The 15917-nt window shown below is 46.0% G+C and overlaps 1 protein-coding gene across 1 annotated transcript in view; it reads right to left on the bottom strand.

Moving 5' to 3' along the window:
* The window catches only part of LOC122558521 (adhesion G protein-coupled receptor G3-like), a 54408-nt gene extending 40761 nt beyond the window's left edge, over nt 1-13647 (bottom strand). Inside the window, exons 1-5 of the mRNA XM_087995616.1 lie at nt 13549-13647; nt 12769-12876; nt 9115-9222; nt 7411-7515; nt 5738-5845 (exon numbers count right to left, since the gene is read on the bottom strand). Coding sequence (XP_087851742.1) covers nt 5738-5845; nt 7411-7515; nt 9115-9222; nt 12769-12876; nt 13549-13647 — 528 coding nt within the window. The remainder of the gene's footprint in view (nt 1-5737; nt 5846-7410; nt 7516-9114; nt 9223-12768; nt 12877-13548) is intronic.
* Between the last annotated feature and the right edge of the window lie 2270 nt (nt 13648-15917).

The raw sequence follows: 15917 nt of genomic DNA, 5'->3' as shown, positions 1-15917 counted from the left end.
CCTCTTCGTAGGATATGTGGAACAATCCATCTTCCGCAACTACACTGGCCCCAACCCCCACCTTTTCCTCCGCTACATCGATGGCTGTATCGGCGCTGCCTCGTGCTCCCACGAGGAGGTTGAACAGTTCATCCACTTCACCAACACCTTCCACCCCGACCTCAAATTCACCTGGACAGTCTCAGATTCCTCCCTCCCCTTCCTCGACCTTTCTATTTCCATCTCAGGCGACCGAATCAACACAGACATCTACTACAAACCGACCGACTCCCACAGCTACCTGGACTACACCTCCTCCCATCCTGCCCCCTGTAAAAACGCCATCCCATTCTCCCAATTCCTTCGACTCCGCCGCATCTGCTCCCAGGAGGACCAGTTCCAAAAACGCACAACCCAGATGGCCTCCTTCTTCAAGGACCGCAATTTCCCCCCCGACGTGGTCGACGATGCCCTCCACCGCATCTCTTCCACTTCCCGCTCCTCCGCCCTTGAACCCCGCCCCTCCAACCGCCACCAGGACAGAACCCCACTGGTCCTCACCTACCACCCCACCAATCTCCATGTACAGCGCATCATCCGCCGTCATTTCCGCTACCTCCAAACGGACCCCACCACCAAGGATATATTTCCCTCCCCTCCCCTATCAGCATTCCGTAAAGACCACTCCCTCCGTGACTCCCTCGTCAGATCCACACCCCCACCAACCCAACCTCCACTCCCGGCACCTTCCCCTGCAACCGCAGGAGGTGCAAGACTTGCGCCCACACCTCCCCGCTCACCTCCCTCCAAGGCCCCAAAGGAAACTTCCATATCCGCCACAGATTCACCTGCACCTCCACACATATCATCTATTGCATCCTCTGCACCCGATGTGGCCTCCTCTATATTGGGGAGACAGGCCGGCTACTTGCGGAGCGTTTCAGAGAACACCTCTGGGACACCCGGACCAACCAACCCAACCACCCTGTAGCTCAACATTTCAATTCCCCCTCCCACTCCACCAAGGATATGCAGGTCTTTGGACTCCTCCATCGTCAGACCCACAACAAAACGACGGTTGGAGGAAGAACGCCTCATCTTCCGGCTAGGAACCCTCCAACCACAAGGGATGAACTCGGATTTCACCAGTTTCCTCATTTCCCCTCCCCCCACCCTGTCTCAGTCAAATCCATCAAATTCAGCACCGCCTTCCTAACCTGAGATCTTCTTCCCGACCTCTCCGCCCCCACCCCAGTCTGACCTATCACCCTTACCTTGACCTCTTTCCACCTATCACATTTCCGACGCCCCTCTCCCAATTCCCTCCTCCCTACCTTTTATCTTAGCCTGCTGGACAAACTTTCCCCATTCCTGAAGAAGGGCTTATGCCCGAAACGTCGATTCTCCTGTTCCCTGGATGCTGCCTGACCTGCTGCGCTTTTCCAGCAACACATTTCCATTTCTTAAAGAGCTTACCAAGGAGAACCTTATTAAAGGCCTTGCTAAAATCCATATACACCAAATCCACTGCTCTATCTTCATCAATGTGTTTTGGCACATCCTCAAAGAATCCAAAAAGTCCTATAAAATATAACTTGCTCCTCACAAAGCCGTGCTGACCATCACTAATCAAACTATGCTTTTCCAAATAGTAATAAATTATGGTTTGCAGAGAATACGAATGAGTTGATCCCAGTATTAATGGGGGAGCAGTGTAATGAAGCTCAATTGATTGTCTGGCCAATGAGGTCTCACAATTCTCACCTCCTCAGCTCCTGTAGCAGTCCCTGTCCAAATGTAGTAACACAGGGGATATATCCAGGCTTGGGCTGAAAAGCGGGAAGTAATATTTGCATCAAACAAGTGCCAGGCAATGACCATCTCCAATACAAGACAATCTAACAATTACCCCTTGACATTCAATGACATTACCATTACTAATTGTATCCTTGGGGTTACCATTGACCAGAAACTCAGCTGGATAAACCACAATACACAGTGGCTAAAAGAGCACGTGAAGAGTGATGAATCCTGAATGGTGTAACTCACCTCCTGACTCCCAAGAACCTATTCACCATGTCCAAGCTTTAGGTCAGGATTGTGATGGAATACTCCCCATTTGCCTGGATTATGCTTGAAATAATGGGAACAGCTGCTGTCCATTCGCTCTCAATTTCCCTCAAAATGTTATAAACTTCAATCAGGACCACCCTCAGCCTTCCCTGCTCTGAAAACAACAACCCGCGTTGACCCAGCACCTCTTCATAGCTGAAATACTGTATTACAGGCAACATCCTGATGAATCTTCTCAGCACCAGCTATACTGTATTCACATCCTTCTATTGGTGCAGTGATCAGAACTTCACACCACACTCCAGCTGTGGTCTAATCAAAGACCTGTATGGCTTCAATATGACCTCACTTCTCTTATAATCTATGCCACATCAGTTAAAGGCAAGTGCTCCACATGCCTGCCTAATTACCCTATCAACATGCCCTGTTACCTTCAGGGATCTGTTGACAAACATATCAAGATCAATTTGTTCCTCTGAGCTTTCTTGTTTTAGATATATGTTGCCATTCCTTCACTGTTGCTCTGCCAAAATCCTGGAACTTCTTTCCTTATACCATTGTGGATCTACTGCAGCGCCTGGACTGTATTGTTTCAAGATAGCAGCTCTCCAACCTCTTTGTGAATGCAACTAGAGATGGATGATGAATACTGGCACAGCCAGTGATATCAATGTCCCATGAGTGAATGAAAATAGTCCCCAAATGATCAGTCTGTTCTTCTTTAGTTGGATTGAGTATTGCCTACTCGTAGAGAGCAAGGATCCTCATGTCAAGGATCCTCATGTCTGCTCCCAGGAGGACCAGTTCAAAATACGTACAACACAGATGACCTCCTTCTTCAAGGACCGCAATTTCCCCCCCGACGTGGTCGACGGTGCCCTCCACCGCATCTCCTCCACTTCCCGCTCCTCCGCCCTTGAGCCCCGCCCCTCCAACCGCCACCAGGACAGAACCCCACTGGTCCTCACCTACCACCCCACCAATCTCCATGTACAGCGCATCATCCGCCGTCACTTCCGCCACCTCCAAACAGACCCCAGCACCAAGGATATATTTCCCTCCCCTCCCCTATCAGCTTTCCGTAGAGACCACTCCCTCCGCGACTCCCTTGTCAGATCCACACCCCCCACCGACCCAACCACCACTCCCGGCACCTTCCCTTGCAACCGCAGGAGGTGCAACACTTGCGCCCACACCTCCCCCCTCACTTCTCTCCAAGGCCCCAAGGGAAACTTCCATATCCGCCACAGATTCACCTGCACCTCCACCCACATCATCTACTGCATCCGCTGCAGCCGGTGTGGCCTCCTCTATATTGGGGAGACAGGCCGCCTACTTGCGGAGCGATTCAGAGAGCACCTCTGGGCCACCCGGACGAACCAACCCAACCAACCTGTGGCATAGCATTTCAACTCCCCCTCCCACTCCACCGAGGATATGCAGGTCATTGGACTCATCCACCGCCAAACCACAACAACCCGATGGTCGGAGGAGGAGCGTCTTATCTTCCGACTGGGAACCCTCCAACCGCAGGGGATGAACTTGGACTTCACCAGTTTCTTCATCCCCCCTCCCCCCACCTTGTCTCAGCCGGATCCTTCCAGCCCGGCACCGCCTTCCTGACCTGCAGTCTTCTTCTTGACCTCTCCGCCTCCATCCTACTCCGACCTATCACCCTCACCTTGACCTCTTTCCACCTATCACATTTCCAACTCCCCTCCTCCAAGTCCCTCCTCCCTACCTTTTATCTTCTCCTGCTGAACACTCTCTGCTCATTCCTGAAGAAGGGCCTGTGCCCGAAACGTCGAATCTCCTGTTCCCTGGATGCTGCCTGACCTGCTGTGCTGTTCCAGCAATAAAGTTTCAACTTTGATCTCCAGCATCTGCAGACCTCACTTTCTCCTCATGTCAGTCACAATTCATCCCTTCCTCCAAATTGGTCCACTGGATAATGGTTTGAACAAATTATGAATGAGTTGATCCCAATATTAATGAAACTCAATCGATTGCCTGCCCAAAGAGGTCTCACTATTCTCACCTCCCCAGGTACTGAAGCAGTCCCTGTCCAAATGCGGCTACACCTGGGCTATATTCAGGCTTGAGCTGAAAAGTGGAATGTAATATTTGCATCAAACAAGTGCCAGGCAATGACCATCTTCAATATAAGACAATCTAACCATCACCCCTTGACATTCAATGACATTACAATCACTAATTGTATCCTTGGGATTACCATTGACCAGAAACCCAGCTGGTTAAATGACAAAAACACAGTGGCGAAAAGAGCACGTCAGAGGTGATGAATCCTGAAGGGTGTAACTCACCCCCTGACTCCCAAAAGCCTACCCACCATGTCCAAGCTTTAGGTCAGGATTGTGATGAAATACTCCCCATTTGCCTGGATTATGCTCCACAGGTATTAACCCTTCAAATAATGGGAACAGCTGCTGTCCATTCTCTCTCAATTTCCCTCAAAATGTTATAAACCTCAATCAGACCCACCCTCAGCCTTCTCTGCTGTGAAGCAAACAACCCGCGTTGATCCAGCACCTCATCATAGCTGAAATACTGAATCTTCTCAGCACCAGCTATAGTGTATTGACATCCTTCTATTAGAGCAGTGATCAGAACTTCACACCATACTCCAGCTGTGGTCTAATCAAAGACCTGTACGGCTTCAATATGATCTCACTTCTCTTATACACTATGCCACATCAGTTAAAGGCAAGTGCTCCACATGTCTGCCTAATTACCCTATCAACATGGAGGAGAAAGTGAGGTCTGCAGATGCTGGAGATCAGAGCTGAAAATGTGTTGCTGGAACAGCGCAGCAGGTTAGGCAGCAGACAGGGAGAAGGAGAATCGACGTTTCGGGCATAAGCCTGAAGAAGGGCTTATGCCCGAAACATTGATTCTCCTGCTCCCTGGATGCTGCCTGACCTGCTGCGCTGTTCCAGCAACACAATTTCTACTCTATCAACATATCCTGTTACCCTCAGGGATCAGTTGACAAACATACCAAGATCAATCTGTTCCTCTGAGCTTCCTTGCTCGAGAAATATGTTGCCATTCCTTCACTGTTGCTCTGCCAAGACCCTGTAACCTCTTTCCTTATGGCATTGTGGATCTACTGCAGTGCCTGGAGTGTAGTGTTTTAAGAAAGCAGCTTTCCACCCTCTTTGTGAATGCAACTAGAGATGGACAATGAATACTTGCGCAGCCAGTGATATCAATGTCCCATGAGTGAATTAAAATGGTTCTCTTTAGCTGGATTGAGTATTGCCTACTTGTAGGGAGCGAGGATCCTCATGTCAGTCACAATTCACCCCTGCCCCCAAATCGGTCCAGTGGATTTAGGTAGGGGCTACCTTTTCCTATAGTGAAGCGAGGGGAGGGTGTATGTACAATGTAAGTGGATGGTGTAGGTGTTTGTGGTGATGCAGGGGCAGGACAGGTGGTGAGGTGTGAGGTGTGTCCGATGAATGAGTAGGAAGCAGGGGGGCTGGTGAGTAAGAATCGGTATTCAGGAGGATGAAGTTGGTGTGAACCATTGAGTGAACAGTAATCTGGTGTGGATACATGTCAGGGACCACTCCCCTGGATTGTGTTTCTGAGTTTAATTTGGAAAGCACACCCACCGAGATGAAAGACTCTAAGCTGGTGGAGGGGGAAAGTGAAGGCTTACCGATAAATGGTTCTTGGATTCAATGGTTGTGTGATCAGAAGTGGAGCTGCTGATAGACGTTGCTGATGTGGCCTGTTCTTCATTTGCTTTACTATGAGTTGATGATATCTGCATGAAGAAAAGCAGAATTAGTTGGTGAATATGAATTATGGTTTGCACAAATTATGAATGAGTTGATCCCAGTATTAATGGGGGAGCAGTGAACCGCAATCGATTGTCTGCCCAAAGAGGTTTCACAATTCTCACCTCCTCAGGTACTGAAGCAGACCCTGTATAAATGCAGCTACACCTGGGCTATATCCAGGCTTGGGCTGAAAAGTGGGATGTAATATTTGCATCAAACAAGTGCCAGGCAATGAGCATCTCCAATACAAGACAATTTAACCATCACCCAGTGACATTCAATGACATTACCATCACTAATTTTGTCCTTGGGGTTACCATTGACCAGAAACTCAGCTGGATAAACCACAAAAACACAGTGGCTAAAAGACCACATCAGAGGTGATGTATCCTGAAGGGTGTAACTCACTTCCTGACTCCCAAAAACCTACCCACCATGTCCAAGCTTTAGGTCAGGATTGTGATGGAATACTCCCCACTTGCCTGGATTATGCTCCACAGGTATAGACCCTTGAAATAATGAGAACAGCTGCTGTCCATTCTCTCTCAATTTCCCTCAAAATGTTATAAACCTCAATCAGACCCACCCTCAGCCTTCTCTGCTGTGAAGCAAACAACCCGCGTTGATCCAGCACCTCATCATAGCTGAAATACTGAATCTTCTCAGCACCAGCTATAGTGTATTGACATCCTTCTATTAGAGCAGTGATCAGAACTTCACACCATACTCCAGCTGTGGTCTAATCAAAGACCTGTATGGCTTCAATATGACCTCACTTCTCTTATAAACTATGCCACATCAGTTAAAGGCAAGTGCTCCACATGCCTGCCTAATTACCCTATCAACATGCCCTGTTACCTTCAGGGATCTGTTGACAAACATACCAAGATCAATTTGTTTCTCTGAGCTTCCCTGTATTAGAAATATGTTGCCATTCCTGCACTGTTGCTCCGCTAAAACCCTGGAACATTTTTCCTTAGGTCACTGTGGATCTACTGCAGCGCCTGGACTGTAGTGTTTCTAAAAAGCAGCTTTCCACCCTCTTTGTGAATGCAACTAGAGATGGACGATTAATACTGTCCCAGCCAGTGACATCAATGTCCGATGAGGAATGAAAATGATCAGTCTGCTCTTCTTTAGCTGGATTGAGTATTGCCTACTCATAGGGAGCAAGGATCCTCATGTCAGTCACAATTCACCTCTCCCCCCAAATCAGTCCACTGGATTTAGGTGGGGTCTACCTTATCCGAACGTCAGGTGAAGGGAGGCTGTGTATACAATGTAAGTGAATGGTAGAGGTGTTTGTGCTGATGCAGGGGTAGGACAGGTGGTGAGGTGTGTCCGATGAATGAATAGGAAGCGGGGGATGGTGTGTAACAATCAGTATTTAGGAGGATGAAGTTGGTGTGAACCATTGAGTGAATAGTAATCTGATGTGGATACATGTCAGGGACCACTCCCCTGGATTGTGTTCCTGAGTTTAATTTGGAAAGCACACCCACCGAGATGAAAGACTCTGAGCTGGTGGAGAGGCCAGGGGAAGGTTTACCGATGAATGTTTCATGGATTCGATGGTTGTGTGATCAGAACTGGAGCTGATAGACGTTGCTGATGTGGCCTGTTCTTCATTTGGTTTACTATATGTTGGTGACTGCTGCGTGAAGAAAAGCAGAATTAGTTGGCGAATATGAATTATGGTTTGCACAAATTATGAATGAGTTGATCCCAGTATTAATGGGGGAGCAGTGTAATGAAGCTCAATCTTGATTGTCTGCCCAAAGAGGTCTCACAATTCTCACCTCCTCAGGTACTGACGCAGACCCTGTATAAATGCAGCTACACCTGGGCTATATCCAGGCTTGGGCTGAAAAGTGGGAAGTAATATTTGCATCAAACAAGTGCCAGGCAATGACCATCTCCAATACAAGACAATCTAACTATCACCCATCCCTAGACATTCAATGACATTACGATCACTAATTGCGTCCTTGGGTTTCCATTGACCAGACACTCAGCTGGACAAACCTCAAAAACACAGTGGCTAAAAGACCACGTCAGAGGTGATGAATCCTAAAGTGTGTAACCCACTTCCTGATTCCCAAAAACATATCAACCATGTCCAAGCTATAGGTCAGCATTGCGATGGAATACTCCCCAATTGCCTTGATTATGCTCCACACGTATTGCCTTTCAAATATTGGGAACAGCTGCTGTCTATTCTCTCTTAATTTCCCTCAAAATGTTATAAACCTCAATCAGGTCCACCTTCATCCTTCTCTGCTCTGAAGAAAATAACTCACGTTGATCCAACACCTCATCTTAGCTGAAATACTGTATTGCATTCAACATCCTGATCAACATCTTCTCAGCACTAGCTACACAGTGTATTCACATCCTTTTATTAGTGCAGTGATCTGAACTTCACACCATGCTCCCAGCTGTGGTCTAATCAAAGACCTGTATGGCTTCAATATGACCTCACTTCTCTTATAATGTATGCCACATCAGTTAAAGGCAAGTGCTCCACATGCCTGCCTAATTACCCTATCAACATGCCCTGTTACCTTCAGGGATCTGTTGACAAACATACCAAGATCAATTTGTTCCTCTGAGCTTCCCTGTATTAGAAATATGTTGCCATTCCTTCACTGTTGCTCCTCTAAAACCCTGTAACTTTTTTCCTTAGGTCACTGTGGATCTACTGCAGTGCCTGGACTGTAGTGTTTCTAAAAAGCAGCTTTCCACCTTCTTTGAGAATGCAACTAGAAGTGGATGATTAATACTGGCTCAGCCAGTGACATCAATGTCTGATGAGGGAATGTAAATAGTCCCCACATGATCAGTCTGCTCTTCTTTAGCTGGATTGAGTATTGCCTTCTCATAGGGAGCAAGGATCTTCATGTCAGGCAGAATTCACCTCTCCCCCCAAATCGGTCCACTGGATTTAGATGGGGGCTAACTTTTCCTATAGTGAGGCGAGGGGAGAGCTTGTGTACAATGTAAGTGGATGGTAGAGGTGTTTGTGATGATGCTGAGGCAGGACAGGTGGTGAGGTGTTTCCGGTGAATGAATAGGAAGCAGGGGACTGGTGAGTAAGAATCAGTACTTAGGAGGATGAAGTTGGTGAAAATCATTGCGTGAACAGCAATCAGATGTGGATACATGTCAGGGACCACTCCTCTGGATTGTTTGGAAAGCATACCCACCGAGATGAAAGACTCTGAGCTGGTGGAGGGGGCAAGTGAAGGCTTACCGATGAATTGTTCGTGGATTCAATGGTTCTGTGATCAGAACTGGAGCTGCTGATAGACATTGCTGATGTTACCTGTTCGTCATTTGGTTTACTATATGTTGATGACTGCTGCATGAAGAAAAGCAGAATTAGTTGGTGAATATGGATTAGGGTTTGCCCAAATTATGAATGAGTGTTTAGATTAGATTCCCTACAGTGTGGAAACAGGCCCTTCAGCCCAACCAGTGCTCACCAACCCTCTGAATAGTAAGCCACCCAGACCCATTTCCCTTCAACTAATGCACCTAACAGTGTGGGCAATTTAACTTGGCCAATTCACCTAACCTGCACATTTGTTTTTGGACTGTGGGAGGAAACCGGAGCACCTGGTGGAAACCCACGCAGACACAGCAGAACGTGCAAACTCCACACAGTCAGTCGCCTGAGGCTGGAATCGAACCTAGGATCCTGTTGCTGCGAGGTTGCAATGCAAACCATTGAGCCACGGTGTCACCCAGTATTAATGGGGGAGCAGTGTAATTAAGCTCAATCGATTGTCTGCCCAAAGAGGTCTCACAATTCTCACAGCCTCAGATACTGAAGCAGTCCCTGTCTAAATGCAGTTACACCTGGGCTATATTCAGGCTTTGGCTGAAAATTGGAAAGTAATATTTGCATCAAACAAGTGCCAGGCAATGACCATCTCCAATACAAGATAATCAAACCATCACCCCTAGACATTCAATGACATTACCATCATTAATTTTGTCCTTGGGGTTGCATTGACCAGAAATTCAGCTCGATAAACCACAAAAACACAGTGGCTAAAAGAGCATGTCAGAGGTGATGAATCCTGAATGGTGTAACCCACTTCCTGACATCCAAAAGCCTAACCAGCATGTCCAAGCTTTACGTCAGGATTGTGATGGAATACTCCCCATTTGCCTGGATTATGCTTCACAGGTATTGACCCTTCAAATAATGGGAACAGCTGCTGTCCATTCTCTCTCAGTTTCCCTCAAAATGTTATAAACCTCAATCAGACCCACCCTCAGCCTTCTCTGCTGTGAAGAAAACAACCCGCGTTGATCCAGCACCTCATCATAGCTGAAATACTGAATCTTCTCAGCACCAGCTATAGTGTATTGACATCCTTCTAATAGAGCAGTGATCAGAACTTCACACCATACTCCAGCTGTGGTCTAATCAAAGACCTGTATGGCTTCAATATGACCTCACTTCTCTTATAATCTATGCCACATCAGTTAAAGGCAAGTGCTCCACATGCCTGCCTAATTACCCTATCAACATGCCCTGTTACCTTCAGGGATCTGTTGACAAACATATCAAGATCAATTTTTTGCTCTGAGCTTCCTTGTTTTAGATATATGTTACCATTCCTTCAGTGTTGCTCTACCAAAACCCTGGAATTCTTTCCTTATGGCATTGTGGATCTACGACAGAGCCTGGACTGTAGTGTTTCAAGAAAATAGATCTCCACACTCTTTGTGAATGCAACAAGAAATGGATGATGAATACTGTCCCAGCCAGTGACATCAATGTCCCATGAGTGAATGAAAATAGTCCCCACATGATCAGTCTGCTCTTCTTTAGCTGGCTTGAGTATTGTCTACATGTCGGGAGCAAAGATCATCATGTCAGTTACAATTCATCTCTCCCCCGAAATCAGTCCACTGGATTTAGGTAGGGTCCACCTTATCTGAAAGTGAGGCAAGGGGAGGGTGTGTGTACAATGTAAGTGGATGGTAAGGTGTTTGTGGTGATGCAGGAGCAGGACAGGTGGTGAGGTGTGTCCGATGAATGAATAGGAAGCAGGGGACTGGTGAGTAAGAATCAGTATTTAGGAGGATGAAGTTGGTGTGAACCATTGAGTGAACAACAATCAGATGTGGATACAGGTCAGTGACCACTCCCCTGGATTGTGCTTAATTTGGAAAGCAATATTCAATGGTTCCCTGATCAGAGCTGGAGCTGCTGATAGACGTTGCTGATGTTACCTGTTAGTCATTTGGTTTACTATATGTTGATGACTGCTGCATGAAAAAAAGCAGAATTAGTTGGTGAAGATGGATTATGGTTTGCACAAAGTATGAATGAATTGATCCCAGTATTAATGGGGCGCATTGTAATGAAGCTCAATCGATTGTCTGCCCAAAGAGGTCTCAGAATTCTCACCTCCTCAGGTACTGAAGCAGTCCCTATCCAAATACAGCTACACCTGGGCTATATCCAGGCTTGGGCTGAATAATGGGAAGTAATATTTGCAACAAACAAGTGCCAGGCAATGACCATCTCCGATACAAGACAATCTAACCATCACCCACCCCTAGACATTCAATGACATTACCATCACTAATTGCGTCCTTGGGTTTCCATTGACCAGATACTCAGCTGGATAAACCTCAGCTGGATAAACCACAGTGGCTAAAAGAGCACATCAGAGGTGATGAATCCTAAAGTGTGTAACTCACTTCCTGACTCCCAAAAGCCTACCCACCATGTACAAGCTTTAGGTCAGGATTGTGATGGAATACTCCCCATTTGCCTGGATTATGCTCCACGGGTATTGACCCTTGAAATAATGGGAACAGCTGCTGTCCATTCTCTCTCAATTTCCCACAAAATGTTATAAACTTCAATCAGATCCATCCTCAGCCTTCCCTGCTCTGAAGAAACAACCCGCGTTGACCCAGCACCTCTTCATAGCTGAAATACTGTATCGCAGGCAACATCCTGATGAATCTTCTCAGCACCAGCTATACTGTATTCACATCCTTCTATTGGTGCAGTGATCTGAACTTCACACCATGCTCCCAGCTGTGGTCTAATCAAAGACCTGTATGGCTCCAATATGACCTCACTTCTCTTATAAACTATGCCACATCAGTTAAAGGCAAGTGCTCCACATGCCTGCCTAATTACCCTATCAACATGCCCTGTTGCCATCAGGGATCTGTTGACCAACATATCAAGATCAATTTGTTCCTCTGAGCTTCCTTGTTTTCGAAATATGTTGCCATTCCTTCACTGTTGCTCTGCCAAAATCCTGGAACTTCTTTCCTTATACCATTGTGGATCTACTGCCACGCCTGGACTGTAGTGTTTCAAGATAGCAGCTCCCCACCCTCTTTGTGAATGCAACTAGAGATGGACGATGAATACTGGTCCAGCCAGTGTCAATCAATGTCCCATGAGTGAATGAAAATAGCCCACACATGATCAGTCTGCTCTTTTTTAGCTGGATTGAGTATTGTCTACGTGTAGGGAGCAAGGATCCTCATGTCAGTCACATTCACCCCTCCCCCCAAAACTGGTCCACTGGATTTAGGTAGGGGCTATTTTTCCTGCAGTGAGGTGAGGGGAGGGTGTGTGTACAATGTAAGTGGATGGTGTAGGTGTTTGTGGTGATGCAGTGGCAGGACAGGTGGTGAGGTGTGAGGTGCGTCTGATGAAAGAGTAGGAAGCAGGGGACTGGTGAGTAAGAATCAGTATTTAGGAGGATGAAGTTGGTGTGAACCATTGAGTGAACAACAATCTGATGTGGATACATGTCAGTGACCACTCCCCTGGATTGTGTTCCTGAGTTTAATTTGGAAAGCACACCCACCAAGATGAAAGACTCTGAGCTGGTGGAGAGGCCAGGGGAAGGCTTACCGATGAATGTTTCATGGATTCGATGGTTGTGTGATCAGAACTGGAGCTGATAGACGTTGCTGATATGGCCTGTTCTTCATTTGGTTTACTATGTGTTGGTGACTGCTGCTTGAAAAAAAGCAGAATTAGTTGGTGAAGATGAATTATGGTTTGCACAAATTATGAATGAGTTGATCCCAGTATTAATGGGGGAGCAGTGTAATGAACCGCAATCGATTGTCTGCCCAAAGAGGTCTCTTAATTCTCACCTCCTCAGGTACTGAAGCAGTCCCTGTCCAAAATGCAGCTACAGCTTGGCTATATCCAGGCTTGGGCTGAAAAGTGTGAAGTAATATTTGCATCAAACAAGTGCCAGGCAATGAGCATCTCCAATACAAGACAATCTAACCATCACCCCTTGACATTCAATGACATTACCATCACTAATTTTGTCCTTGGGGTTACCATTGACCAGAAACTCAGCTGGATAAACCACAAAAACACAGTGGCTAAAAGACCACGTCGGAGGTGATGTATCCTGAAGGGTGTAACTCACTTCCTGACTCCCAAAAACCTACCCACCATGTCCAAGCTTTACGTCAGGATTGTGATGGAATACTCCCCATTTGCCTGGATTATGCTCCACAGGTATTGACCCTTGAAATAATGGGAACATCTGCTGTCCATTCTCTCTCAATTTCCCTCAAAATGTTATAAACCTCAATCAGGTCCACCCTCAACCTTTCCTGCTCTGAAGCAAACAACTTAAGTTGCTCCAGCAGCTCTTCATAGCTGAAATACTGTATCGCAGGCAACATCTTGATGAATCTCCTCTGCATCAGCTTCAGTGTGTGCACATCCTTCTATTAGGGCAGTGATCAGAACTTTCCTGTGGGCCATGTTTTTGGTCGGAATGTTTGGTGCAACAGTGTGAGCTCAGTTTCTGAATGCAGCATCTGACATGGTGAGTGTTTTTAAATATGGTGCTGGGAAGGCCAAGTAAGGATTTGAAAATGAAAGTGAGAATTTCTAACTGGGAGCTGACTGTCACTTGTTGAGTACAGAGTGGTCGGGGATACAAGACACTCGTGCGTTAAATCATGGGCTGCAGAACTTTGCTCACCTCAAGTTCACAAAGGGTAGAATATGGGAGAGCAGTCAGGGGTGCGTTGGAATAATCAAATTGAAGGTAACAAAGGCATGATTGAGCAGCTAAGTTGAGCTAGGGTGATGTCAGTCAACATCCGGGTCTTAGCCATGCTATAGTTTGATAGCTTATCTCTGGATTAAGTACAGCATCATGGATGAAAAGAGATTTTAAATCAGACTATTTGCTGGGGACAAATGGAATCAGTAGCTGGGGAACAGAGTTTGGAGATGAAACTTTGTCTTCTCCAAATTTTCTTGGAGGAAATTTCTGTTGAGCCAGTATTGGATACTAGATTAAACATCCTGATAATTTAGCAGCAGTGGAGGAATTGAGGGAGGTGCTGGTGTGATAAAACTGGCCTTCATTAGTGTGCATGTACAAACTAACAATTACTTCAGGCTGACATTTCAGCTAGAGTCCTGCATCTGGACTGCGTTTTCACTACAGCAAGAGGTTGGGGGAATGTGGAAGTATCTGCAGCAGTTACAAGGTTGAACCTGTTCTTGAGCATTGTCACCTAAGAGCAGAAAGAAGGGATCTATTTACAATGAGAAGCTGCACTGGAGATAGAGCTGTCAGAAACACCGATCTGAGACAAACTCCCTGGAAAATGGTATCAGGCAGTTTGGAGAATGGTGCCACTGCCACTTGCAACACTCTGATCCTCCAAAGAGAGATTCAGTCTCAGTCACATATTAATGACCACTCCAGACTGGCAGAAGTGACAGCAGACATCACATAAAGTTAACTTGCAGATACAATGAGTAATCAAGAAAACAAATGGATCGTTGACCTTTATTGTAAAGGGGGGAAGAGTACAGTATAAAAGTTAGGATCTCTTGTTATCATTGTTAAAGGTTTTTGGTGAGACTAGAGAAGGAGTCTCCTTAACTGAGGAAGGATATAATTTCTCTCAGAGAGGGTTCAACAAATGTTCACTAGATTGATTCCTGGGATTAAAAAGAGTTTGCATAGAATGGACCTATATTCTCTGCAGCTCAGAAGAATGAACTGTGATCTCATGGAAACGTTTACAAATCTGAAACTGTGTGTTACTCCCTGGCTGAGGAATGAAGAAGTGAAGGCTATCCTCTCAGGGTAAGGGGTGACCCAATTGAAACTAAAATAAAAAAAGACGTTTTTTTCACTTTGCATTGATTGTAAATCTTTGGAATTGTCGACAGCAGATGGTTATGGAGTCTCTCCCAAGGAGTTGTTCAGGACAAGGACAAAAAAGAAAATTGAGACATAAGGGCATCAAGGGGCATGGAGAAAGGTAGAGTTGAAAACACTCAACCTTCATTCATCCATCCTCAGTGTCTGTCCTCTCAGCTTTCTTGGCACTGAACTGTGGAATTCCCTTCTGAAACCATTTCACCTCTTGAATTCTCTCTCCTTCTTAAGTTGCACCATAAAATTTACCATTTTAATCCCACATTTCTATGGTATGTATTTCATTCATTGTCTCAGAGTCAGTTTGTTCTCTGATTTCTTTCCAGTAAAGTGCCATGGATTATTTTAGCAATTGAAGGTGCTGGATAAAGGCAGGTTGTTGTTATTTTTGTAATGAGTGAGCAGGAAAGCAGGGAGTTTGCAGAGGACAGTTGGCTGCATGTTGGAGCTTTGTTTCATTTCAGTGGGAGGTGCTTCTAGTGGCTCAGGACACAGCAGACTCACAGGAGGGAAAAAAAAACATTTTCCATTTTATTAAGGTCAGGCTTTCAGTGCCACTCCCTTTGTTTGACTTCACTGAAATGTCTCCGGTCCATCTGAATTTAATGCAAACCCTGTCTGTTATTTCTGAGGATCTCTTTTGAGGTTGTGCTGGCCCTTAATGAGAATGGTGCACAAATTGATGGGTCAGGTGGCGGGCTGGGCAGAATTTTAAAAATGGGTAGAGGTTGACTAGGCTTCATAGTGAGAATGTGAAGCCAGCCTGCTTTCTCAGCCTAATGTAAAGTTATATCCAAGTTTATTTACAGTGTGGGGACCAGCATAATATGTACCTTCAATTCCAGTG

This window comes from Chiloscyllium plagiosum, unplaced genomic scaffold (genome assembly GCF_037043375.1).
Source record: "Chiloscyllium plagiosum isolate Xiang-an unplaced genomic scaffold, Cpla_swu_hap1 HiC_scaffold_17, whole genome shotgun sequence".
NCBI lineage: Eukaryota > Metazoa > Chordata > Chondrichthyes > Orectolobiformes > Hemiscylliidae > Chiloscyllium > Chiloscyllium plagiosum.
The sequence above is the reverse complement of the archived record's forward strand: the minus strand, read 5'-3'. Positions and strand labels throughout refer to the sequence as shown.